This window comes from Chironomus tepperi, unplaced genomic scaffold, assembly GCF_022539635.2.
Source record: "Chironomus tepperi strain 1889 unplaced genomic scaffold, CSIRO-AGI_Ctep_v1 contig_58, whole genome shotgun sequence".
Classification (NCBI taxonomy): Eukaryota; Metazoa; Arthropoda; class Insecta; order Diptera; family Chironomidae; genus Chironomus; species Chironomus tepperi.
In genome coordinates, this window is record NW_027226180.1 from 36,357 (window position 1) to 63,739 (window position 27,383).

General features: G+C 33.6%; 4 protein-coding genes across 9 annotated transcripts; all 4 read right to left on the reverse strand.

The window, feature by feature from the left end:
- Nucleotides 1–97: 97 nt before the first annotated feature.
- On the reverse strand, nt 98–6,004 carry LOC139100413 (uncharacterized). Its single transcript, XM_070653028.1, has 4 exons — nt 5,871–6,004; nt 3,682–4,163; nt 2,759–3,624; nt 98–2,037 (listed from the first exon to the last, which is right to left on the reverse strand). Exons 2-4 carry the CDS (start codon nt 4,152–4,154, stop codon nt 1,613–1,615), a joined length of 1,764 nt encoding a protein of 587 aa, XP_070509129.1. The 5' UTR covers nt 4,155–4,163; nt 5,871–6,004; the 3' UTR covers nt 98–1,612.
- A 15-nt stretch (nt 6,005–6,019) lies between these two features.
- On the reverse strand, nt 6,020–10,746 carry LOC139100412 (uncharacterized). 2 transcript variants are annotated; one of them, XM_070653026.1, is made up of 5 exons: nt 10,582–10,746; nt 9,368–9,503; nt 7,996–9,308; nt 7,835–7,900; nt 6,020–7,643 (listed from the first exon to the last, which is right to left on the reverse strand). In XM_070653026.1, the coding sequence occupies exons 2-5, from the start codon at nt 9,490–9,492 to the stop codon at nt 7,078–7,080; spliced, it is 2,070 nt and encodes a 689-aa protein (XP_070509127.1). In that variant the 5' UTR covers nt 9,493–9,503; nt 10,582–10,746; the 3' UTR covers nt 6,020–7,077. The 2 variants fall into 2 exon arrangements, with proteins under 2 accessions (XP_070509127.1, XP_070509128.1); XM_070653027.1 differs by lacking the exon at nt 10,582–10,746 and having other exon boundaries at nt 9,364–9,498.
- A 5,188-nt stretch (nt 10,747–15,934) lies between these two features.
- On the reverse strand, nt 15,935–18,736 carry LOC139100200 (uncharacterized). The gene is made up of 4 exons (XM_070652804.1): nt 18,642–18,736; nt 17,919–17,994; nt 16,707–17,449; nt 15,935–16,318 (listed from the first exon to the last, which is right to left on the reverse strand). Exons 2-4 carry the CDS (start codon nt 17,960–17,962, stop codon nt 15,996–15,998), a joined length of 1,110 nt encoding a protein of 369 aa, XP_070508905.1. The 5' UTR covers nt 17,963–17,994; nt 18,642–18,736; the 3' UTR covers nt 15,935–15,995.
- Nucleotides 18,737–20,156: 1,420 nt separating this feature from the next.
- On the reverse strand, nt 20,157–27,327 carry LOC139100023 (uncharacterized). Of its 5 annotated transcripts, none has more exons than XM_070652602.1 (5): nt 27,204–27,327; nt 24,839–25,012; nt 24,394–24,493; nt 23,469–24,334; nt 20,157–22,330 (listed from the first exon to the last, which is right to left on the reverse strand). In XM_070652602.1, exons 2-5 carry the CDS (start codon nt 25,008–25,010, stop codon nt 21,906–21,908), a joined length of 1,563 nt encoding a protein of 520 aa, XP_070508703.1. In that variant the 5' UTR covers nt 25,011–25,012; nt 27,204–27,327; the 3' UTR covers nt 20,157–21,905. The 5 variants fall into 5 exon arrangements, with proteins under 5 accessions (XP_070508703.1, XP_070508706.1, XP_070508707.1 ...); XM_070652605.1 differs by lacking the exon at nt 27,204–27,327 and adding an exon at nt 26,448–26,559; XM_070652606.1 differs by lacking the exon at nt 27,204–27,327 and adding an exon at nt 25,264–25,541.
- Nucleotides 27,328–27,383: the final 56 nt, after the last annotated feature.

The window sequence follows — 27,383 nt, forward strand, 5'->3', positions numbered from 1 at the left end:
TTTAAATTTATTAAGACCGTTAAACTTAAAACTAATTGGAATGAACTGTTAACAAGCAGTCTTGAGTCATTTTAAGAAGTAAAATAACAATTTTGAATATAATTAAATATTTGTATTTTATTTTATAAACTTTTTATTAATTATTAGTTGAATATTTAATGACATCACGCCGCAACATCATTATAAACCGAAAAAATCGATAAAGATACAAAACATGCCATGTTTTGATTTGTTGACCATTAAAAATGGTTTTTAAAATGGAACCAACATACATATAATTTAGCTAATAAGCCAATCTCATGCTCTACAGTGCTGCATACCTTAAATATGCTTGATGAGCATGATAATGAGCGTTGTACTCAGCTTTTTCTGCTTTAGAGCTTAGAGTTGACTCAGATTTTGCAATTTAAGTAAACTTGACTCCATACAGCCTCTGAGTCCACTTCCAGCTCAGTTTCATTCAGATAAATTGTCAAATTTGACTTGATTTTTTTTTTCAAAAAAATAAATTGCTAAACAATCAATTTTCATGTATGATTTGATGCATATATGCATGTTGGTTCCACTCATTTGTCACAAAATTCAAAAACAACATGGTTTGAGCTTTCTTCAGGGGGATAATAATTTGACGTTAGAAACTGATTTTTTTTTGTTCCTTAAAATTATAATTCCATATTCAGAATATTTTACATATAAAAATAGAAGCAAATTTTGTGATCACAATTGTAAGATCGCGTCAGTTAAATGGATAATTTGTACAGGCTTCATTATAAGACCAGTAATATATATGTAGTCAAATTTAAAGCCTTTAATTGCATCAGTTCCATTTAATCATGACTTTGGGATTACGTGAGCAAGCTTATAAACTAATATCGAGCACGAAAAAGTTCCTGGATTGATTTTGTTGGTTAGGATGCTAAAGATCTCAATATCTTGAAATCATAAAATATATCGAAATATAGAGCATTTTCAGACTAGGCAATAGATCCCCAGTGCGACCCAGTCAAAATAAATTGTACCTTGCAACAGCATAGTAGTAAGCCACGACCGATACCATATTTCAGTATTACGGTTCATGACATTACCTAGTAAATATAGAGGCACACAGACTGGATAGCACAGATGTAAATTATTAAAATGGTAAATTTGGTTAAAATATAGCTTTTTTTGATAACGCGATAGGCACTAGGTAAGTCTTTAATGCATGAGTATGATAGGCAAGGGGGATTTGACCCCCAAAATTCACTTTGCAGCAAATAGGTAACGATATATTAGGATTTTTTTTTTTTTTGATTTCTTTGAATTTTTTAAATTTTTTTTTAATTTTTTTTGAATTTTTTTAAAATTTCTTTGAATTTTTTAAAAAACTTTTCGAATATTTTCGAATTTTTTGAATTTTTTCTTGTAAATATTAAATAAAAATATTACTAAATTATCATCAATTTCTCGTCAGTCTTATTCCCCCCCAAATGATATTTTTCTTCGGATTATAATGGAGCTGCGAGTTGAGTTTCGTCTGGATTTTCAAGCATGCCATGCTGAATTTCCATAAGAATCCCAACTCGCAGCTCCAACTCTAATCCAAGAAAACATGAAAGCCCAAAAGCTAATGCTACTTTTCAACAGTTTCACATACAGTGACATTCCGAAACGTCTTTTGTGCTTCCTCTAAATATTGAGGTGCAACTGATATTTTTGTAAGATTTCCGACAAATCTGCCAATAATTTTAAACCTTTCTGTAGGTCGTGGAGCCTTTGATGTTATATAAATTTCTTGTAAATTATACATACAAGGTAGGAACTCCTCTAATAATGTATTAATGTTGCGGTCCTGTGTTTTTAATATTAATTTTTTAATAAATTTCATATTTTTAAATAATCCAAGATAAACACCAAGTGTTCCTCTATATCGGCTATTGTCAATCACTTCAAACACTTCTACACTCTCAAATAAGTTTGTTGTTGGATTTACTCTTTTTTCAATTTCGTCACTAGCGATGTCGGTTTCTGATAAGATGAATCTGAAGTATTTTATGGCTGAAATTATAAAAATGATGAATTAATTAGTAAAATATTATTAAATGTTGTTCCTATTCATCCTTAATAATGAACAGAAGTCGGTTAATTGATCTAGAATCCGGCATCAGTACACCAAACAATCATGACTCTGACGTGATGCTGAATTCAGTTTAAATCAATTCAGAGTCACACAGGCTTGGTGTCGGTCTGGCAGACTATCAGTAATACGACATGATGTAACAATCAGAGTTGGCAGGACTCTGGAGTCCGGTCAACTCCAAAAATCCCCAAAAGTCCGGATTCCACATTGGAGTCCGGCCAACTCTGGTTACAATAATACGATACAGGTGCAATAGTGTTTCGGTATATTGAGGCGATGTGATGATACAGACGGCATACCACATTACCACACTAGGTGTCTCAGTAGACCGTGTTAGTAGTGTTCTTATACCATACCATACCAAATGCATTTGTGGGAAGACCGGTGTTACGACATGATTGTACAGTGGTCCAGGATCATACTTGACCATACCATGTGTATCATCATATCGTACCAGAGGTACAACTGCACCGTATCACACCCCCAGCTCAGAAATTGACACCAGATCGACGTGATTCTTACTTATTGCCAGATTCGGTTTCAATCCGCCAATATGACGGTCATGGCTGTCTTGGCGGATTGTCTATCGATTAACCAATTCATGCTTCATATTTAAACAACCTTCTAACCCATACTTACTTTTAAATTGTGCAAACATCTCCAATGTGCTGGTTATTTGAATTTCATTGGCCTCAAACTCCGTCACCTCCTGCTTCTGTCCATTCAGAATTAATGGAATTTTTCCATAGTAAAATTTATCAAGTCCCATGTCCTCAATGATGTACTTCAACACTTTACCACCATCAAAGTCAAATGGAAGTTTGTGAATAGTCAGTTCCTTAAGTGCTCCTTTTTGTGTCTTCAGGAAGCTTGTTCTGCCATTCTTGATTCCTACATACCAATGAAATGTGATCATTGTCGTGTCCAATTTAGTAAGTTTAAATGAAAAGTTGTCGGAATCAAAGAAGCTTCCAGTTCCGGATCCAATTAAGACAAGATGCTTCAATTTTGTACAGTTGAACAGCATGTCGTTGACCACATCATGTGGAAATCCAGTCCATGTCCATTCATCATTACGAATTGTCATTTTTAGGACATTTAATTGGGCTTGAAATGCTTTGAAGATGTTGTCGTTGCACTTGTTGAAGTACAGCTCATTTAGGGATGACATCAAAGGAAGGCTCTTGATGATGGATTGATCAAGGTTGCATCTAGTCATGCTTAGTGATTTTAGGTTTGTAAATCCACAACAGAAGGTATTTATATCCTCAAAATTCCTAAATTTAGCATTAATTAACACCAAATTTTCAACAGAATTTTTGAACTGCTTAATGATCGCGGAAGGCCCTCCGAGACCACTAATACCCTCAAAATCAATGGTTATGTTCTTAACAGCAACAACATGAAGGTGCTTATTGGCTGTTATGGACGAAATTGACTGCCTGTTGACATTTAGTTGGAATCGCTTAAGATTCGTGTACGAGTTGGTAAATGATGATGCCAATCTGTGGATTAAATGGATATAAGTAGCTGTAAAGTGATCAAAGTAGGGCTGAACTTACCTAATGTCAGTTCCAATAACGCTCAGAATATCAGAATCGGGCAAATGCATGCACACAACTTCCAACGTGTCACATGGCAGATTCACGAACCGTTGACCAGCATATGCCTGCCTGTCCTTCTTGACTGCATCCTTAACTCTCAATTTGGAAGGATTAATCCATTGTTTTTTAATAACTTCATTTCTATGACTAATTTTAGGCTGTTTAAATGCTCTGACATGTTCCTGAATTTCCTCTCCATCCGAGCCACTGTCACTGCTTGTATGACTCTTACGTTGACCAGTTGAGGATCCAGTTGATGATCCAGATGGTGATAGACTAGTTTGATTTAAATTTTTGGAAATTTTATTCACATGTTTATTAGTTTTATTGTAAGGATATTGGTTCCTTTTTCTTATCGCTTCATTTTTCTTGCTTGCTTGTAGGTTGTGGATCAGATCGCGGCTATCATAATCATCATCACCGAAATTCATTTTTAATTTCTGCAAAGTAATGAAATAAAACATCATTTTTCATTATTATAGTAAAAATAAATTGTTATATTGAAATGGGATCGGTTGCTTATTACGAAACATTTGCTTTGGTGGCAGAGGCAATAAGAGGTATTGGTTGTGGGATCATTGGGCTCTGAGAATTGGAAAATCAGTCGGGTCTTCCTATTTAAATTTTCTAGATACGTTCCAAACTTGTTTTCTTAAGGATAATTTGTAAGAAGGACACCTTCGAGCTAAGCCTTAACCGAAACCGAACACGACACACAGGCACACATGATGCCCACCCCTGTCTCAAATAACATAAAATTATTTCCATGAATTGTTATATCCATTGTTACCGAGAGGATGAATATTAGAAAAATATCAAAAAGTGATCACGTGTCATTCGCATGACGGAATAAGTGAATGGTCCCTAATTGTTATAATAATAAAATTATGAAATTCATTCTTTGTCCAGTGATAAATGAGTATAACATTAGTTCCAAAAAAAAATATATTTACGCCTTAAATTAAATTATATCTTAATCTTGTTAGGCTGTGCAGCTTTAGTAGAGTAAGCAATAACTAAGTTATTTACGCCTTCCGTAGAGATAAAGCTTCTGAATGTTACTCTTATCAATACATATTGATGTCAATAGCTGGTAATGATCATGCTTTCAAAAGCATAGTAAGCTGAGAATGCTTAACTTGCATATTTATAATGATAATGCTTGAGGGGTTCAGCCTTATGAGCTAAAGGCATTAAGACTAACAATCGGTTGCACCACACCCTTTAGATCTACAGTTTATAGTTGGATCCGAAGGACTTGCAAGCTCTGTATATTGCAAAGACACGAGTACGTCACATGACCTGATGTGCCATACAATGTAACCAGTTACAATGTTCCTGTGTGCATGATTTCGTAATGAAAGTCAACCAGATGCTAGAGCAGTGGATACACATTATATACCAAAGACCTCAAATATCAATCTAGAATACGAACCGACCTTCAGAACTAGAACAATGGAAATGGACAAAGAGCTTCAAAAGTTAGACGTGACGTGGGATTGATTCCAGGTAATAAATAGTTTATTAAAGAAAATCAAGCTTTTGAAAGGAGGATCATTGCCTTATAGGAATTTCCTGTATTTGCGTCACAAAGACTTAGTCATATTGTTTATGATTTCAGTTTAAATTCATCATGACTACCGACTTTTTGAATTTCAAATTATTATTAAATTGACAACATTTTGAATACGTTGCTGTATTAATGTGACATATCCGGGATATGACATATAACATTTAGAGAGGGGAATGCCCCCCTCTCCCTTATGTTGGTGCAATGATGATTAATTTTGATCAAAACAATGGAAATTTCAAGATTTCTTTTGATTATTTTGGAAAATATTGGATTATTCTGGACCTTAAGTAGCTAACGGTCACTATGGTCTATTAAATCTCATTGGTGTTGGCAACGTTGCGAGTCTTTTGCGTTTTGTTCCTAACTACGTTCTATTAATAAACTTTCTTATTCTTTAAATTGATCTACATTTTCTTAATTTATAGTAAATTTCTGCAAAATATCTATTTTTATAATTAATATTTAAATTCCTACTTGTGTTAGTAACGTCAATAAGGATCAAAGTTCCGTGAAATGTGTGATGATCAATTATTTTTAATATGATTTTTTTAATATTATTGTTCAATTTTCTCACCTCTTATTATTATAAGTTCTATTTATATATTAATTAATTAATAAAATGAAATTCCTTTTTATTGCACTTGGAATCTATCGAAACTTTATAATTTTGTATTGTTATCTTAATAAATAGTTATATAAATAAGGGGAAAAAACTACGTCATATAACATTTTTTAAAAAATAACCGTTATTTTTATTTTTTATTTCAATATTACATATCAAATTTGCAGAATTTTCCATCCTAAATTTTGATTTTTACATAGCTACATAGCTGCATGCCACAGGATAGTCAATGCTATTTACCTACCCACAATTTGTGTGTCGCGAATGCAAAAGCCAAGTTGGTATGGCTGGCCATATCCAAATATCACTTATATTCGACTTTTCTGTACTTATTGACTTACTTACTAGAACCATGCTTCGACTTTGAGCCCAGGTCCCTACAAAATGCTATCCATTTGACTCTTTTGCTAGCCGAATCACAAATCTTGTGCAAATTCTCAATTTTTGACATTTAACTAGCATTCCTTCATTATCATCATACTCCATGTAGCTTGCGACTTGTCTTTACCTGAAATCGAACCTGTGTCGTCCCACAACTGGTCTAATTACTAAGACATTACTGCTTTTTCACTAGAAATGTGATAAAATCCATAAAAAAAATTTAGTTTGTTTCTATTTCAATTTTATTTTTTATTCTTCAAACTATTTTTAACGGTTTTTTAAATTTTTGAACAAAAATTGTGTTATAGCTTGGCTGTTATTAATGTTAAAAAGTGTTGTACTTGTTATACTTGTTATATTGTTAACAATAAATACATAAAGGAAATGTACTTGATCAACAAAATATAACAAAATGCATTTATCTTTACTTAGTCATCACGGCACCCCCAGGACGTGTTATTGTTAATGCAGCGTGGTCGTGGTGTCCTAATATTGAGGTTGTTTGGGCTAGCTTAAATAATTAATTTAATAAATTGTGTATATTTTATAAATTATTTATTTCCAAGTAAAAATAGCAATATTTCTATGTATGTCTAAAGATCCGTCTACACCACACCCCCAATACCCCTGACTCCCTTTTAATATTTGACATGATCCTTAATTGAAGTACACTTAATTATAGACAATTGCATTTAAATTTCCTTACAAATTATTGATTTTTGTAAAAAAAACACATTCCAATATAATTTGATAATATTCACAAAATGCCATTCCTTGTTTAAAATGGAAGGCTTCTTATATCAGCCTCATATGGGTCGAATTCAACTCGAACGTCAATTCTTCCACCCCTAAAATCTAATTGATGATTCATTGCTTGAATCTGTGAGTAACTCTTGCCGTCAATTTCAAATATCATCCTAAATCGATCTCCATCTGGGATAAGATCAACCTGCATCCAATGGGATGCACTCATCCCATTGGGTAGCGATAAATCTCTAATAAGGCTATAAAAAACCTCATCCCTGTTGACAAGACATGATACTTGGACTAATAAATTGGTATGTCTTATTATTAAAGGCAGCTGTACGTCCATATTGTGTGGAATAAATGACAATTCCTTGATTTTGGCGTGGAGTAAATCACGGTTTTGCTGACTCTCATTCCAGAGTTTAAATGATAACTTGCCTTGCTCATTTTTAGTGATATAAATTAGTGATATTAATTCACCAATTAGGCTTTCGAATTCCTCGATGTTTAAATGATTGAGGATTAACATATAATAACCATAAGGAGTTATGTAATAATAACATTTACCAGCTTCAGGCAAAATGGCAACAAATAGGACTGCAATAAATATTGAACAGTTAATGACAGTCTTATGTGTACCGCGGCACACCTCAGCTGTACGATTTCTTAATATCGGAACCGGGACATTCCGGGAAAAAACTTGCGGAACCGAAACATACTCAACTATGATATTTCCTTGAGTGTGCCGCGTACACAGGCTCCTTATCACTAATAATATCGATACCTACCTGATCGAAAGTTGTTGGGTTCAGTTCTTTTGACAATATTGCCCTCGATTGTTCTGCCTGCTGGAACTAAATTTTATCATAGTGAGAACATGTCTATGCTTCAATCCCCATAGCCTATCTGAACATGCCCATGAGATCAGATAATACTATTAATTACTTACATCCTATAGATGGACGTCTATTGCGATTATCATCGTCATTTCCGTCTCCATCTCCATCTCCACCACCATCACTATCATCACTATCGTCGCTATCATCTCCTCCACCGCCACCACCCCCTCTACCAAAAACAGCTCCCTCAGCTCGTGGCCCATGAATTGGAACATTCCTGCTGCTTCCACCAGCTACACCAATATCACCTTGTGGTGCAACATCAGATACTTTTGTGAATTTGAAATTAGATCCAAATTTGGAAGTATTCACTCCGGACATACTTAATGGATCTGTTAGCTGAATTTCCATTAGATCAGGCATTTCAGGCAGCTCATTGAGAATGGCTTTAATATTTTTATCATTTGATTTAATTGTGAGTTTTCGAATCGATTTAAGATTCTTAAGTAGCCCCAAAAATACCCCCAACTGTCCTGAACCATTGTCAATGACTTCAAATTCCTTAACATCCTTAAACAAGTCTGTCGGCGGATTTACAATTTTTTCAATTTCCTCATACGCAATGTCTGTGCCGGATAGGATTAATGTAAATTTATGGCATAAAAATTGCTTGATCATTTCAACTGCGCTGGTTATTTGAATCTCAGATGCTGTAAATTCCTTAACAACCTGCTTAACTTTATTCACAATCAACGGGATGTTGCCATAGTAAAAATTATCCAGCTTCATTTCCTCAATTATGAATTTCAGCACTTTACCGCCATCAAAGTCGTATGGAAGTTGATGGATCGTCAGGTCCTTTAAGTTGCCTTGTTGTGACTTAAGGAAGGCATTCCTTTGTGTCCTAATTCCAACATACCAATTAAAACTGATGATTGTTGTTTCAAGTTTGGTTATTTTGTATGGAAAGTCATCGCAGTCAAAGTAACTTCCAGTGCCTGCACCATCCAGCACAAGATGATTAAGATTCTTTGAGTTCCGGCAGATTTCGTTGAAAATGTCATGTGGGAAGCCATTCCATGTCCATTGATTATTACCGACAGTGATTTTTTTGAGTGCTTCCTGATTTGTGAAGGCTTTAAAGACGTTTTCGTTGCATTTATTGAATGTTAGGGATTTAAGTGATGGAAGGATTGGCAGTGCTTCATTTAGGCTTTCAATTGAGCAGTTCCGTAAATGAAGGGTTACTGGTGCAAATGAAATTTGATTCGTATTCAGTAAATCTTTGAGAGTTTTATACTTTCCGGTTATAACACTCGATTCCGAAATTGTAAAATCATCGAGTTTGGGCATTGTAAAGGCAGAATGTGATGTGGACCTTTTGGGTCTTTTAGCGCACGGTTGAAATAATAACTCTTTATGACTGAAATTAAAAGTTGTATAAATATATTGTATAAAAATTGGTAAAAAAAAATTACATACGGATTTTGTATCATTACGGGATGTTTAGCATGTCTGGCGACATCCTCTCTTCTCCTATCATCTTGATCATCGTCACTTGAATCATCTCCATGCTTTTCTTTGTTCTTTTTATTTACTTTATCCATTTTTCAACGATCTGTAAGTAGAAATGGAGATTAATATTATTAATTGGTAATTAAATCGATCAGCAAGTATCCCGATATTAGCACTTGTTGGTTAATCGATCCAAAAACCGATCAGTGACCATAATTTGGTGTCGGATTTAAATCAAATTCAGCAACATGTCAAGGCCAGGCCGACCTGGGACTGGATTTTGGATTAATTAACTGACTTGAGCTACTCTAGATTTTAATATTATTTAATTCTATTAAGGAAAGGCCAAAAAGTTTCAGTGGCCAAAATAAAATGCGCGTGCCACTAAATTATCAGAAAAAACTGTATTTAAAAAGCATAATGATTCACAAAAATTTCTAGCTACTGATAAGATAAAGAATTTGTTGCAAATCAGCCAACGAACTTAAAGCCAATGTTAGTAAATATTGAATTAAAAAATATATATAAGGGGTCATTAATTATTATGCTGCGCAATAAAAATGAATTTCAAGACCGCCAACCCCCCCCCCCCCCCCCCCTCTCCTCGTTACAAAATATGCATACAAAAAAATGTTATTTTTGTTCAGATTGTTAAAAACTCGTAGACCCTCCATCACCTCTTAAAATCAAACATAATAAGAAAATGGCCATTACGCATATTTTAAAATTGAATTGAAATTTAAAAAAACTAAAAAAAGAAATGCGTGAAAGATTGCGAGCACAAATATAAACAATTTTCTCAGATAATGTTGGTTTATTTATAAAAAGAAGAAGAGTCAGACAATATCAATGCAAATCACGTCAAAATAGAAAAAGTCGAGAAATTCCTCAAATTTCTTTTAGAATTTTGCATGTAAAAATTGTAAAAAAAAGCAATATAATTTATAATAATTTTAAAAAATTGCGAATTTTACGGATTTAATTTTTTTAATTCAAATTAAAAAGTTAATGTTAAAATAAAATCACATTTGAAAAAATTATACATTTACTTATATCCAATAATAAAGACAGATTATTATTGTAAAAAAAAATAATTTTATTAAATTTGTAAAAATTGGAATTTTTGCGACGGTGTCTGACACTTGTCGATGAATTTAGTAATTTTTTTTGAAATACTTTACCTTAATATTTCAAATTTAAATTCTCAAATTCCACTAATTTAATAATAATTCACTAAATTGTATACTTTTTTTGAGTTTGTATTTTCTAAAATCAATGTTATCTCATTTTAAAACAAACTTTATTAATACGATGTGTCGGTCTTGAAGTCAACTCAAATACTGATGGAATAAAGTTTTTTTTGCCTGTTGAATTTATTTCTATGCATAACCAATGTTATATATATATACGAATTTTCAAATTTTGTTATCTCCAACCGTTGATGGCACCAAAATAAACTCAAATTTTGTACTTGAGAATTTTCAATTCTAATATAACAACACGCGTAGTTAGAAATTCATGTTCATATATAACAAAATATAACACTTATGTTCAGTATATTAACAAGTATAACATTTTGCAAGTATAATATAGGACGGCCATCTGCTGTTTATTTGCCGGGACGCTGCTATCCTTTTCTCCCTTACTGCTATGTTCCGGAAAAGCCTCAAAATGCTCAAAGCCTCCTGAATTTAAAACAAATCGAAAATTCCATACAAAAGGAGGTCCAGAGGTCAGGGTTCAAATATCAATTATTTTCTGCACTTTTTTTGCAAGTTTCAAAGCTGATTTAAACTAGTTCTTCGAATATTAATACCAGAGATCGAAGCCGTTGATTTTTTTAGTCGGCGACGGCTAAAAAATCGACTAAGCTAAGCGGAAATTTTTAGTCGGCTAAAAAAAGGCATAACTTAGCCGATGGCATAGCTTAGCTTAGTCGATGGCATAGCTTAGCCGATTTTTTAGCCGCCGAATTAATTAATTCTCAAAATAGTCCAAAATAACCCCAATAGTGCCAAACTAAGGAATGTTCCGATTTTTTCCAGAAGTTTCCCGAATTTTTCTAAAAATCCTCTGGTCACCCGATTATAACATTAGAGTTCTTAATAATTTTCTTATAAAAATATACTTATTGTACATCAACTGTCAGTATATTTTGATACTTAAGCCGCTAAAGTTGATAATTATATTTGAGGATTCAACATTTAAAAGGTAAAAAAATTACAATTATTTAAATTTTACATACTATAAATTTATATTAAACTCATCTGTTAAGTCTGTTAAGAAACTTAAAAATAACACACAAAAAAAAAAACAAGCCAATGATAATGTTTTTGGCTGTATAATTTTTTTGTTTATTTGTGATTCATTAAAATGTTTTCTAAAAATATCTTTGATAGCTGCATACATGGTTGTTAAAACATATTCTGTATTACAGAACGTGTCATCATATGTCTTACAAAATTCATGTGTGCACAGGGTAAAGTGTGCGGAAATATGTGGAAATTCTTGGAAAATTAATCCATTATTCCATGTGACACACCAGATTCTATTTTTAACAACCCTTCCTGCATAGATATGTCTATTCATCAAAACGTTATTTAAGTCCACAAAAAAGTGTTTCAATTAATTCAATAAAATAACAGAAATTCACATGAAAATGGCAAATCCGAGTCTGACGTTATTTGCGTTTCAAAGTCATTGATAATTTCCACCTAGGTAAAGTCAAAAAATGTCAAGGCATTGACACACGTTTCATCCGGATGAAAGGATTCTTCATCTCCATACAAAAATTTCATCCGGATGAAAGATTGTATGGGCCGGATGAAAGCGGATGAAAAGTTTATATGGGCCGGATGAAAGAAGATGAATGATTTTAAACAAATTTTTAATTGAATATTTTTAATACAAAATCACATTTTAAGTTGTTTTACCTCATTGATATGAGAAAATTAGTTTAAATAATTGCATTTACTAGAGTTTTCATTCAAGTATAAGAAAATTAGGATAAAAAATAACAATTTCTATGATTTTTCATCCTTTTTCGGCCAAAAATTCGACTTTTCTCAAACTTTTCCACACTAATATAAGAACATTGATGTTAAATTTGGCATTTCCGATAAGTTTTTCAATCTAATATAGGAAAATGTAGTCGAAATTGGCTTTTCAAAAAAAATTTTCACCAAAATATATGAAAATCGCTGACAAATATGGCTTTTCCGATGGTTTTTCACCCTAATATAGAGAGATCAAAGCTTATTATGGCTTTTTAAGATCTTTTCACTCTAATAATTTAAAATAGAAGATAATTAGGGATTATATGAGGGTTTTTCATCCTAATATAGGAAAATTAAAGCAAAAATTGTCATTTTTGAGAGATTTTCACCCTAATAGAGGAAAATTTAGGCAAAATTTGATTTGTTTGAGGGTTTTTTATTCTAATATACAAAAACCGAGGCAATGCAGGACTTTTCTGAGGAATTTTCATCCTAATACAGGAAAATCTAAGCAAAATTAGGCTTTATGGAGGATTTTTATCCTTGTTACACAACACGAGAGCTATTTTCAACATTTTAGCGTTGAATATTGCATCATAATATGATATTAATAATAAAAAAAACTATTAATATACGTGAAAAAATAGAAAAATGTGTTAAAATCTAGTAAAATATTACTCAATCTTAATTTTAAACTCGGATAATTCTTTCCTATACTTTACATAATGTGTAAAAATCATAGAAACTGCTTTCTAAGAAATTATCATTCTAAATAAATAAAAATAATAATTTATTTTCAATTTATGAATTAATTCATCCGGATGAATTGTTTTTTCTCTTTTTCTATACAAAAATTTCATCCGGATGAAAGATTTGTATGAGTCGGATGAAAGCGGATGAAAGAGGATGAAAAATTTATATGAGCCGGATGAAAGCGGATGAAGAGTGTCAATGCCTTGAAAAATGTCCGTGTCACATCCAACAGTGTTCTCACATTCTTATTATTAATATTAAGTGATCAAATAGCAATCAGTGATTCTATTATTAAACTTGGGCTGACATCTGCCACGCTCTTCCTTTCGGAATTAATCATTTACCACGAAATTTTCTTTATTTTCAATTTAAATAAATTTATCACATGTCCTTTTTTGAATCATGTGTAGGGGAACGTGACTCACAGCCCACACTACAGGCAGTGATGTCATCAAATGTCTCAAATTATCACATTCCCAAATGATCGGTTAATTGATTCGAAATTTCCGGCTTGAGATTGCTTTGATTGATTTGAATCAACCCAATTTGGCATCAAGTCAGAGTCATGGCGACTCGGGGTCAGATTTTTAATTGATTGTTATGATTTGTGCTAATTTATCATCAATTCCTTCAAAAATGGCTCTACGTTGATTAGAATGTTTAAAAGGTCATTTCAAGGTTAGTCTAGACTGCATATAGACGTGACTCCACAATGTCTATAAGAGAAAAACGTGAAATTCAAAATTTGGAATTAATCCAAAAATAGATCTAAATGTTTGCGTATTTATAATAAAAATTGATGTACCACAGCTATTTTTATACATGCATCTGCCCATATGATATGAAGTTATACATTACAATGTACCGAAACAAAATGAAACTTCAGGAAACTGATACAAACAACATTTTATCAAAAATATATAGAATGAAAACATAAAGAAAAAGTCATATGATTTAATATAAATGCTGGACTTATCAATGTGCTAAGCATGTTAGTTAGTATAGTTCCGACACAAAGAAGATTAACTATCTCAATCGCGATATAGCTATTGAGCTTTTATATATTTTGCACGTAGTCATTTTAATGGGAAATTTAGTATGGGCCATGTACACAAAATTGATTCAAATATTTTTATAATTGTTTCTAATATTCAGGAAGCTCAACGACGATTCAAAATTTGAAATTTGTCAGGCCAAAGCCACATGAATGGTGCATTGAATTATATTTAAGGGGGTGGAACTTGAACATGCAAGCGTATTTACCCGTATTTATCCGCATTTTACATATATTTTCCAACTTTTACCCGCATTCACTCATCTATCCCGGCCTAAACCCTTCTATACACGCCTATTCTCGCCTATACCTCACTACATCCGCCTAGAGTCATTTACATGCCTATACACGCCTATGCACGCCTACATACGCCCATATATGCCTATACACGCTTATACATGCCTATATATGCCTATACCCGCACATACCCGCCTATACCCACTCATACTCTCCTAAACCCACATTTACTTGCATTGTCGTGCATTTACAAACAACTTCTATCCCTTTGATCATGTCATTGATGTAGGTCAAATTGTAATCACAATGACAATTTACAGTACATAATGATGACATAATGTTTGGTATATTCTAATGACTCATGATAAGGACTTACTTTTTTCTTTTATATGAAAGCATTTAAGTGATGTTTACGATTTTATAAACAATTCAACTGTTTTGAACAGCATAAATTTTTTAAAAGCTCGATTTTTGAGATTTTAAGCACTCCAATCGTATTTGAGTCCATAATACTGACACATACGATGAATCCCTCTTAATTACTAAAAATTAATTACAATATGGAGCTAAGGTAACTACAAAAGGCTTTCCAGCCATGGACTAAGGGATGCAACGTTGCAACCATGCAATCAAGTTGAATTAAAAGACAATTTAGTTTAGATGTTCATTGCACAAAAGAGCTTAAAAGTTGATTAGCGAGAGCTTTTTGATTTTCATAAAAGTTCAACCGTTGATTCAGCAAATCACATTGCTGCACTCAAAGAAATTCATAGAATTTGTATGGTTTTGTGCGTAAACTCATATAATTTGTGTGGTTTTGAATAAAATTCAACAATCCAATATTCGATTTTTGTATGAAAATTGTATGAACATCCACACTTAATAATTAGGGTGGTCATCAGTTGTATTTCTGCCGGGACGCTGCTTTACCTTTCATCCTTGCTGCTGTGCTTCCCCACAAAGAAAAATTTGTCGAAAAGTCGAGAATTTTATACAAAATTTTGGAATTTTGGGTAAATTATGAACAATTTAGTTTTAAATGCTCTTAGTTCAAGTCCCGGACTGAAAATGTTTTTTTCGGAATTTCAATTATGTTTTGCACTATTTTGTAAGTTTCTAATCTAATTTAAGTAGTTCTGTGGATATTAAGACTCAAAATTGTCAAAAAGAATCCAAACTTAGAAGTGTTCCGATTTTTTCTAAAAGTGTCTCGATATTTTGCGAAAAATCCGCAGGCCACCCTACTAATAATGAAATCTGGGGTAGGAGAAGGAGAAGATCTGACCGCTTTCACTCTCCTGGATACTCCTCTGATAACTATTGAATGCACGGTTTGAATATCATGCAATAATGTTATAAAATGTTATAAAAGTGTTATCATTGTTATACTATGGTTATCGTTGATGGAAATATAACTTGATATTATGCTTGGCTTTCTAATTTCATGAATGAAATTTAGGCCAAACCCAGCCACAACTTAATAAAATCCAAAAATTCAGCACAGTTCCCAAAATTGGGACTACTTTATTTTCCATACAGTCTCAATCAACATTTACTATTTAATCCTCAAATTAAATTTTTTAATACTTTCTTTAACCGATGACAGCCGAAATACTTCCAACCTTTTCAATTTTGGAAGGCATTCACCAAGGATAGTTTCAAGATTTCTATCATTTGAATCAATCTCAAAAACTTGAATATTTCTGAAATTCTTAAAAAGTCCAATAAACACCCCTAAAGTACCTCTGAAATTGCTTTTGTCAATCACTTTAACTTCCTTTAAATTACTGAATAAATTCGTTGGATGGTTGATTACTCTCTCAATGTCTTCACTTGATATGTCTGTTGTATTCAAATTAAATGTCAGCTTTTCAATTGCTGTGGGATAGAAAAAAGGTGACTTTTGGAGGTTGTGAATGAGTTGATGGTTAATGGGGGAATTGTATTGACATATTGCAGGTAAGGCACAGTGGCACACCTAGTATGTGGCCTGTTGAGGCTAAGTTGCCAAATTTTGAGGTTAAGTTGTCCAATTTTGAGGTTAAGTTTCTCAATTTTGAGGTTTAGTGGCCCAAATTTGAGGTTAAGTTGCCAAATTTTAAGAATTTTGTTTGAAATTTGAATCTGACCCAGAACGGTTTCCCAATTCTCGGAGGAGAGTCCGAGCCTCCTATGGTCCCTCACACCTCTGGATATGCCTATGAGTATGCCCCTGGGTTTGCCCCTAACTATTCCCGTTATTCGACCCTTAAGCCACAATACTTACATGGATATTGACGGAACATCTCATACAAACTGCTTATCTGGATCTCATTTGCCTCTACTTCCTTCACATCCTGCTTATGTCCATTAAGAATTAATGAAATTTTTCGATAATAAAAGTTGTCAAGCTTCATTTCCTCAATGATGTACTTCAAGACTTTACCACCATCGAAATCGTATGGCAGTTCATGAATCGTCAGTTCCTTTAAGCTTCCCTTTTGTGACCTTAAGAAATTGATACGTGGATCCTTAAGTCCAACATACCAATGAAAAGTTGACATTGTTGTGTCGAGTTTTTCAATAGAAAATGGAAAGTCATCGCCATCTAGGAAACTGCCTGTACCAGGACCGTCCAAGACTAGATGCTTAAGATTGTTGTTTTTCGTCAAAATTTCAATCAGTCCGTCGTGATAAAATCCATTCCATGCTAAATCGTGGTTAATTATTGTAATTTTTTCAATTGTCCGTTGATTTCTTAAAATTCTATAGATATTGTTGCTGCATTTCTTTAAAGTTACAGACCGCAATGTAGGTTTGACATCAAGGGCTTCATGGCTTGTGGCTTCAATATTACAATTAATAAACGAAAGGCAATTAAGCATGGAATATGGCTTTAAAATGTCGTTAATCTCGGTAAAGTTTGTGACATTTAAATTCTTTAATTCCAGCTCTGTTGCTAAATACTTTTTGGGAACAGTCTTAAAATTAATGTAATCTTTTGTCAATTTGATCGTTAAGTTTTTAAATCTTTAAATTAAAAGAAAAAAATAACCAAAAAAATTATTATATTTAAAATTATAATTTAGTGCAACCTTAACAGACAAAGAGCATGGTCTTGAGAGCTTGGTAGGCTGATATATACTGGATGTGCATGCTGGGTCGTGTGTTGTGTTCATGCTAATGCTCAACCTAATGTTCCAGGATGAGCAAGGCTGTTAAAAACAGAATCTGGTGAAAATGCTGGATTTTGTAGGTTTAATTGCCAAATTTCGAGGTTAGATTCCTCAATTTTGAGGTTAAATTGCCCAATTTTGAGGTTAAATTGCCCAATTTTAAGAATTTTTACATATATCCACACATATATCTCCTGTCCCCACATCAAATATGAAGAATATGTGCACACATTCCTCAAAACACACAACCTTGCTCATGACCGTTGCTTTCAGCTTGCTCTGCTCTTGAGAGCACCCTCTTTGTCTGCTTAATAATAACTTACTGTTCATCGAATTGATCTGTAACGTCTTCGTGCATTTTGTTCATTTTATTTTGTCACATTTATCTTCTAAGTGTCCCTAAGTTGAGATAATATACAAAGTTAGTGTTTTAGTTTTTAGAATAATATAATGAATATTAGGTTAATGCTATGCTTTCTCGCTATCGGGATCGGGATCGGGATTTCTCGGGATATCCCGATCTCGAAAAATCTCGGGATCCCGAAAATTTCAATCCCGATATCGATCCCGAAAATTTATCGGGACCGGGATTTCGAGAAACCATAGTTAATGTAGTAATAGAGGCAGATTTAGCATGAAGGAGTGAGTTCGGAATCCGAAATTCCAGTTTTCCGAGGGAGGCTCATGCCCCCCTGGCTAACACAATGTATTTGACCGCTTGTCAGAATTGGCAGGACTCCACTATGGATTTGCCTGCTAAAAATAAGTTGAGTCCGGAATTCATTGAAGTACGGCCTTTAATAGAGGCGATTCCACTTTTTTTGGGAGTCGAATCCATAGTGGAGTCCTGCCAATTCTGACAAGCGGTCAAATACATTGTGTTATTACCAGGGGCGTAGCCATGGGGGTATGAGCTCCTCTGGAAAGCCGTTTATTTTGTAACATTTTGTTTGACTTTTTGGAAAAGTTCAAAAAAAAAACGATGTGGACCCTTTTGTACCCCCAACTCCTAATTCATACAATTAATAATAAAATTTATTACTCACCAAGTAAATTCCATGTAAATTTAGTGATTTATATAAAAATTTCACTTATGTAATGATATCACTAAAAATTCATATGTCTGAATCGCACAACTGACTAATAAGGAATGAAAATGAAAATCAAGTGATGTTTTCGTTTAATGTTTTCAATGTTATAGATGTTATAACACGAACAACGCAACGAATTTGCGATTAAAACTAAAACTAACAGCCGATTGCAACTTTTTATCATTTTTTATATCATTTAAGTCGTAATAATTGAACAAATACTTTGTTCCAACGAAAATGGATAGAAAAACTTAGTTTTGTATGGTTTTACATGAATTTAGACGGTTTTTAGCACTCAAAATTTTAATAAAAAATCAACGATAAAAATACAAAATTTTCATTTTTAATATCAGTTGATATTTACGAAATTAGTGATTTAAATTGGCATAATACTTCCAAATTATAAACTAGTTAACAGTAAAAATTCAAATTTATGTTTGCAAATTCAAGAACAAATTAATTTTTTTGAGATAATTTTTAACGGTTTTAAAGATTTCAAACATAAATGCTAAAACGAATTCTCGATCCGTTTACGTTGGATTTTGTTCTGAGTAGGACAGCCTTTTCCACTTAAAATAACTAATATTGAAAGAATTTTATCAATTGAAGCTTTATCATAAAACCAATAAACTTGTTAAATTCAAACGAAATAGACCTGAGCAACAAGCTAATAAAAGACATTTATTAAAGTAAAAAATAAGGATTTCCTTTATAAATTTATTGTATTATGAAAATATTATATTAACATTCAATTGGCGTAATTCAGGGTATTTCACAGAATATGTCGTCATATTTCACATGTTTCATGTGAATATGTCAGGATATATTTAAAAATTCACACATTTTCCCATGAGAAATATTTTTAAAACACATTATATCCTGTTTTTCACATATGTTGTGTGAAAAAAATGACAATATCTAAAAAAAATGTTAAGCTTCACTTCCATATAACTATAATAACTAGTTATAGTCTTCGTCAGTCAAATATTCCAAGAATATTATATCAACTTAATAAAAAATCATAATAAAATAAAATATCAAAGTATTAAGTCCTTTCCGAGAATTTGTTAAGTACTGAGTTTTATAACAGACAGAGTTGCAAAACAGGTGCATGTGACAGGCAAAAACCGTACAAATTCTTGATAATATATATTGTTTTTCCTATAATACCAAGCAAAATATCAAGAATGTGTATGGTTTTCTCCTGTCACAGGCACCTGTTTTGCAACTCTGGGAAGAATGTCCAAAACTGAATCTATGAGTTATGATTTTCTGCCTGTTTTAAATGTTTACTTCAAAAAATTCCACTTTTTTACCCTCAAATTAGCAAATGACCATAACTTACTTGCTTACCATCCTATGACAATATATAACATCAACTTCACTCTAAGCTCACCGTACAGCTGCAAACTAGATCAATAAAAAGCAACAAAATTTAATGAATTTTATTTTTAAAAAAATAATAAAACCTTTGATTTTTTTTTTAGTGTAAATTTTATTTCATTATTTGGATTTTGAAGTACAATTGAGTGTCCCATCCATTACAACATCCATTAACAGACAATGAGTAAGCTATCATTTTTACTACGGTACTTAAAATTGATCTCATTGTCTGTTAGGGATCTTAGTCTCTTTATATAAGAGGTGTAAAATAACTGCCATTGACATGCAAAAACTGTACAAATTCTTGATAATTTGTAGGAAAAAAACCATATAAATTATCAAGAATTTGTACGGTTTTTGGTTATAGTCCAATTTCTTAAAATAATTTTAACAATTTTAGTTTAAAATTTTAGGTGTTTTTTCATATGTTCGGTGATATTATATCTATAACTTATACCTTACAGGTTAATTAAATGATTTCATTCCATGTTCAGACATTTTTTACTTACAATTTAAGTTAAAGCTAGTAAGATTAAAACATATGAAGTCGATTAATCGATTCAAAACTTGACACAAGGCCGACATAATTATGATGGATTCAATTTATAAATGTCAGACTAGTTCTGAACATTTTCGATCGATTAACCATTTTGTGATCAAATTAGCCTCAAGTTAGTTATTATTATTATATAGGGGATATCATAGTGTTTGCATATTTATGCTTAATTTCTAAATGTTAATTAATTCCATATTAGATTGTCGAAAAAACTCGAACATTTCGAATTTAACTTATTTTAAAAAACAAATTTCCGTTACAAAGAAAAATAAAAGTAACGGTCAAAAAAAAAATTGAATATTAACGACAAAAAAATTTTTTTTTTGTAAAAAATTAACGGTCGTTTTTGAAAAAGGAATTCTCTGTATTGAAATAATTCTAAAAAATGCAAAAAATCTTTAAAGTAACGTCAATAATAGACAAAAGCTTACTCATAGTTTACCATTACATGATCTGATCAGATCTAGCTGTCAACTGTTAAGGCTTATAATTGAAAATTTTGAAACAAAAATAAATTTAAGTGGAATTTTGAAAGACTAGCACATGTGCGCGGCAATGGGCCCTCGTGCGCCCCAGCCTAGGAAATAAGTAAGGAAGAACTCGAATTCGAGTCGAATTTTGAATGTCAAAGTCAATTCAACACCCTCTAAAATTCAAGTCGACTTCAAGTTCTGCAAAAATTAAAACAAATATGATGGACGCCGTCATCATATCGACAACGCCTCAACCTCTTGCTGCTCGACAATTCTGAACTATAATTTATTCAGTTATAAACTGCAATTTCCATATTTTAAGTCAGTGATGGGCAACCTGTATGCCATGTCCCGCCAAAAATTCGTCAAAATGCCATGAACCGCCCATCACTGTCCTGAGTCCAGGAATTGTCAATTTACAGCAATAAAGTTGAATATGGTTGAATCTGAGTAAATGTTTAATACCCGAAAAGCACAAATCGTGGTTGACGTGACTCTGACTTGATACCGGAGTCAAGTCAGACTAGTTCTGGATTTAATTGGATCAATTAATTTTTTTTGTGCTTTTTTGGATAATCAAAAAGAAGTATAACATTATTTAGGCACATTGCAGGATACGTGGTACGTTGTATGTCGTACGTGGTACGTGGTATGTGATACGTGGTCCGTACGGTGTACATCAGGTCTTACGACGTACTCATGTCCTTGCAATGTGGTTCGAATCCTAACTAAACACTATGGATATAAAGGATGTGTTACAATGATCCCTCAAGCAATTTGAGGGAATTGCATGATCCCTCAAGCAATTTAAGGTATTCCAAAGACTTCAACACTTTTCCCAAAAACTATTTTGGCATCGCCAACAAACTGCTCAGCAACGCTCAATTTACGTAATGTTGGACATTTTCTCTTTATTATTGCAAGTCGTTCTTTATATTTTGATGATGCCATCGATGTCATATATATCTCTTCTAATTTTGTCATGCACGGCAATGACTCCTGAAGCAACACATTGACATTACGATCTTGTGTTTTTAATGACAATATTTTAAGATTTGTTAAATTTTTTAATAGTCCCAAAAATACACCAAAAAGTCCTCTGTAGCCGCTGTTGTCAATGACTTCAAATTTTTTGATCTGTTTAAATAAATCATTTCTTGGATTGATTGCCTTCTCGATCTCATCGCTGGCGATATCAGTTGATGACAGTATCAGGGTGTATGACTCGATTGCTGTGGATGAAAAACATATGAATTAATTTGAGAATATGATTGAAGGTTAGGGTGGGGTGAGAGGGAAGAGAGAGCCAAGAGAGCCCAAGAGAGCCCAAGAGAGCCCAAGAGAGCCAAGAGAGCCAAGAGAGTCCAAGAGAGCTAAGAGAGCCAAGAGAGCCAAGAGAGCCAAGAGAGCCAAGAGAGCCAAGAGAGCCAAGAGAGCCAAGAGAGCTAAGAGAGTCCAAGACAGCCAAGAGAGCCAAGAGAGTCCAAGAGAGCCAAGAGAGCCAAGAGAGCCAAGAGAGTCAAGAGAGCCAAGAGAGTCAAGAGAGCTAAGAGAGTCAAGAGAGCCAAGAGAGCCCAAGAGAGCCAAGAGAGCCAAGAGAGTCCAAGAGAGCTAAGAGAGCCAAGAGAGCCAAGAGAGCCAAGAGAGCCAAGAGAGCCAAGAGAGCCAAGAGAGCCAAGAGAGCCAAGAGAGCCAAGAGAGTCAAGAGAGCTAAGAGAGTCCAAGAGAGCCAAGAGAGCCAAGAGAGTCCAAGAGAGCCAAGAGAGCTAAGAGAGTCCAAGACAGCCAAGAGAGCCAAGAGAGTCCAAGAGAGCCAAGAGAGCCAAGAGAGCCAAGAGAGCCAAGAGAGTCAAGAGAGCCAAGAGAGTCAAGAGAGCTAAGAGAGTCAAGAGAGCCAAGAGAGTCAAGAGAGCCAAGAGAGCCAAGAGAGCCAAGAGAGCCAAGAGAGCCAAGAGAGCCAAGAGAGCCAAGAGAGCCAAGAGAGCCAAGAGAGCCAAGAGAGCCAAGAGAGCCAAGAGAGCCAAGAGAGCCAAGAGAGCCAAGAGAGCCAAGAGAGCCAAGAGAGTCAAGAGAGCCAAGAGAGTCAAGAGAGCTAAGAGAGTCCAAGAGAGCCAAGAGAGCCAAGAGAGTCCAAGAGAGCCAAGAGAGCCAAGAGAGCTAAGAGAGTCCAAGAGAGCCAAGAGAGCCAAGAGAGCCAAGAGAGTCCAAGAGAGCCAAGAGAGCCAAGAGAGCCAAGAGAGCCAAGAGAGCCAAGAGAGCCAAGAGAGCCAAGAGAGTCAAGAGAGCCAAGAGAGTCAAGAGAGCCAAGAGAGCCAAGAGAGCCAAGAGAGCCAAGAGAGCCAAGAGAGCCAAGAGAGAGTTAATACTTACATGGATATTGCTGCATCAGTTCCATTGAAGCCCTTATTTGAATTTCTGTTGCTGCAAACTCTTTAACTTCCTGCTTCTTTCCATTAACAATTAATGGAATCTTTCCATAGTGAAAATTGTCAAGTTTCATTTCCGTAAATATAAATTTCATCACTCGACCGCCGTCAAAGTCGTTTGGCAATTGATGGATCGTTAAATCCTTAAGTTGACCAATTTGACTTCTTAGAAAGTCGACACGCTCGGTTCTGATGCCAACATACCAATGAAATGTGACCATTGATGTCTCTAATTTTTTTATTTTGTATGGAAAGTCATCAGAATCAAAGTAACTTCCAGTTCCAGAGCCTATTAATTTTATTTGCTGTAATTTTTGACATTTTTTGCAAATTTCGTTAAAAGTATCGTGAGGAAATCCATTCCATGTCCAAATTGGATTAATAACTTCAATTTTGGATATTAAAAACTGATTTTTCATCACTTTAAAGATGTTGACGTTGCAGCTGATGAATGTCATCGTGTGTAAAGTTGATATAACAGCAATGGATTCACTTCCATATTGTTCTAATACGCAGTTCTCAAATTTTAATGTTTTTATGCTTTTAAGACTGCCAAAAGCTATAGCAAACTGCTCATAAGTACTGAATTTAGCATTTTTTACGTGCAAATTTTCAACGGAACCTAAGAAGTTGCCCAAAAACTTTAAAGGCTTAGCGAGACATGAGAATCCTTTAAAATCAATTGAAATATTCTTAAACGGAACCAAGTGCAATGGGGTATGTAAAGTCAATCGTTCAAGATTAATCTTGTTTATCATTAAATGAAGCCTTAACAGTATAGTAACTGAATTTTTGATGAATCCCAAGATGCTGCAACAAAAAGACACAATTTTTAATATATTTTAATGACACTTTTTGGTCAGACTTACGTTGTGCAGACAAAAAGAAGCTCAATTAGATCATCACTAGATAAATATCTAGTGATTGATTCAAAAGCATCAGGAACAATGTTGTCCAAATTAGAATCAGCTGTAAAAAATGATAAATTAATTATTAAACTAGTATAAATGTGGTCACACGTGACCGACTAAAGCGCATTTTCCTCAAATGGTGCCAAAAATTCCATCGGATAGACGGGACAGATAGACGGGACAGATAGACGGGACAGATAGACGGGACAGATAGACGGGACAGATAGACGGGACAGATAGACGGGACAGATAGACGGGACAGATAGACGGGACAGATAGACGGGATAGACAGGACGGGATAGACAGACAGACAAAAGAATGTTTATTTTAAAGGAAAATGCGCTAAAAATACTATATTTTATTAAGCATGTAGCTTTAACCGAACCCAAAATTTGGTAATTACCTGAACGAGCAACTTCAGTTTTTGGATTTGCACTGGTGCACAATGTTGACTTTTCATGCCTTTTTTGTACAGCCTTAGTTGATCTAAATTTTTTTGGTTTATCTGATTTAATTCCTTTGCAGTTCTTGTTCGATGATGGATGAATTTTATTGAATAATTTTAAATTTTTCATGTCTGTAAAGAACACAAAGAAAATGTTAAAATTTGATTAGAAAATATACCCTCATCATCAGATGCGTAGTCTTTAGGTACACGCCATTAGATGTACAGACTAACCCTCCGAGAATTGAAAATTTCCGTTTTTTTTTTTTTGCTTTTTAAAAATAGTTCAAAAATACGATCGGGTCATCCTTTGTAAAATTTTCTGGCTACGCCCCTTACCCCCATCACCCACCACCTCCCGAACCGTTCTTTTGAATAGTTACACTTATCTAATTACTTCGCTGGCCGGACAGAATCACTGTGATTCATGGCCTCCCTTAATAATATAGCTACACAGCTCCCTCGAATATCCCAAGTCGATCAATCGATCTAAAATCTGCAACTCAAACAGACAACAAAGCATTCCCATTTAATTGAGCATGCTGATTGTCTGCTTGAACCAACAGACCATCCAGACTCTGGTAATTCTAAACTAAATCTGGCAAAAAGTCTGAGTCACTTCCGTTTGCATTTATGATCGATTAATCAGTATGTTTTTTTTGAGTTAGTTACGTCTGCATCGTAAACATCAAATAACCCAATGAAATCATCTTTATAACTGAATGAATGTTTAAACAGTGTTATATAAATGTTTAAAATTTAATGAATGTTTATTGAGCGTTTTCTTGTTATAGATTGCAATAGGAGCCATTCTCTCAGTGGCGTAGGTGTGGAAGGGATGGGTGTCGTTGGGGTCACGGGTTCTCCGAGAATTATAAAATCGGAGAAAATTCATAAAAAACAGGAAAAGATCAAAAATTGAAGAAAGAACGGCCAGACCCCCCACCGGCCACCCCTCTACCTCATCTCCCCTCCGCAACTTCACAATGTTATATTTTATTGCGCCTCAATTATTGAATAATGGATTTTGTTTCCGCATAAAGAGATTGGAAAGAAGAAAACAGAGGACAAAAGGGATAAAAAGTCGTCGTTTTTTTTGCGTTGTACATTAAAGCGAAGAGTATAATTAGAATTTTTTTCATTTTCGTTCTTTATTCGTCTACTAAGCACGAATGCCTTTAATTAGTGCAGTGGTGCACAACCTTTTAATTTTGTACCCTGAATTTCTTAATGGCAAGCTTCGACTGAAACTGAAGCATGTGATATGGATCATGACATTTTTGGCAGCACTTTAGAGTGCCGCGGAACATAGGTTGTCCATGTTCTGCCCTATTACGTGATTCTTTGTGTTATATTCATATTTAAATATCAAGTTATGCATATAGAAATCAAAGAAGTCTGTTAAAAAAAACCGGAAATTCTTCATCCTGAATGTTATTTCTTGGGTTTTAGGAAATTACGAAATTTTGATAAATATTTGATATTTTTTGGATAAATTGGAATAAATTTAGGAAAATATTTTGAAATAATTTCATGAAAAATCATAGAAAATTGATGAATTTCTTACAAAGGATTGAGAGACGCAGGATCAAAACTCTATTTTCGAATATAATATGAATAAACTAGTTTATATGTAGCCACTCGTGACCGACAAATTCACATTTACCGAATCATATGACTCGAATAAAAGTTAGTAACTATTTACTTGATCTCAAAGGTAAACAAGTGAATGACGCCTTGAAATTATCACTTTAAGATTGTTGGACTCAATAATAAGTTCAGTCTACAGTATGAAAATAATGCAAGGCAGCGAAAAAATAGCAGTGATTAGAGTATCGGGCTACCGGTTCTAATGACCCGGGTGTTCGGTACTAAGGAAAGCAATGGAGCAAAACGTCCGTTGGGACAAAATAAACAGTCATTTTGACATAAAAATATGAAAAATTAAAAATGAATTTTAAAAAACACCATATAAAGTAATACATGGGATCTTTTTTTGGATTTTACACTTATTACGTTAGGGGCCGTTCACTTATTACGTTACGCAAAAAAACGAATTTCTAGACCCCCCCTCCCCCCCTCGTTACAAAATGTCGTTACAAAAAAAATTTTTTGGTTGAGGCTGTTACAAAATCCTAGACCCCCCTCCCCCTAAAAAGCGAACGTAATAAGTGAACGGCCCCTTACGCAAAAAAACGAATTTTTAAATCTATTAATTTGAATAAAAATTATTTTTTATTTTTTTTGATATCATAATTAATCACATGATGCTCCCAAACCAATAATTAAAATTATATTTAATTTAAAAAATTCTTTAATTTACCTTAATTTGAATTTTTTTAAACCACAACTGTGAATATTAAGAAATCTTTTGCAATTAAATGCTATTTTTAAATTTTAACCAATTTCATTTTTCATATAACATTTTCTGTATAACACTCCGTATATCAGCACTATAACATCTTTTTGGGGTACGTTCAACAAAATTATTGTGCAATTTTAA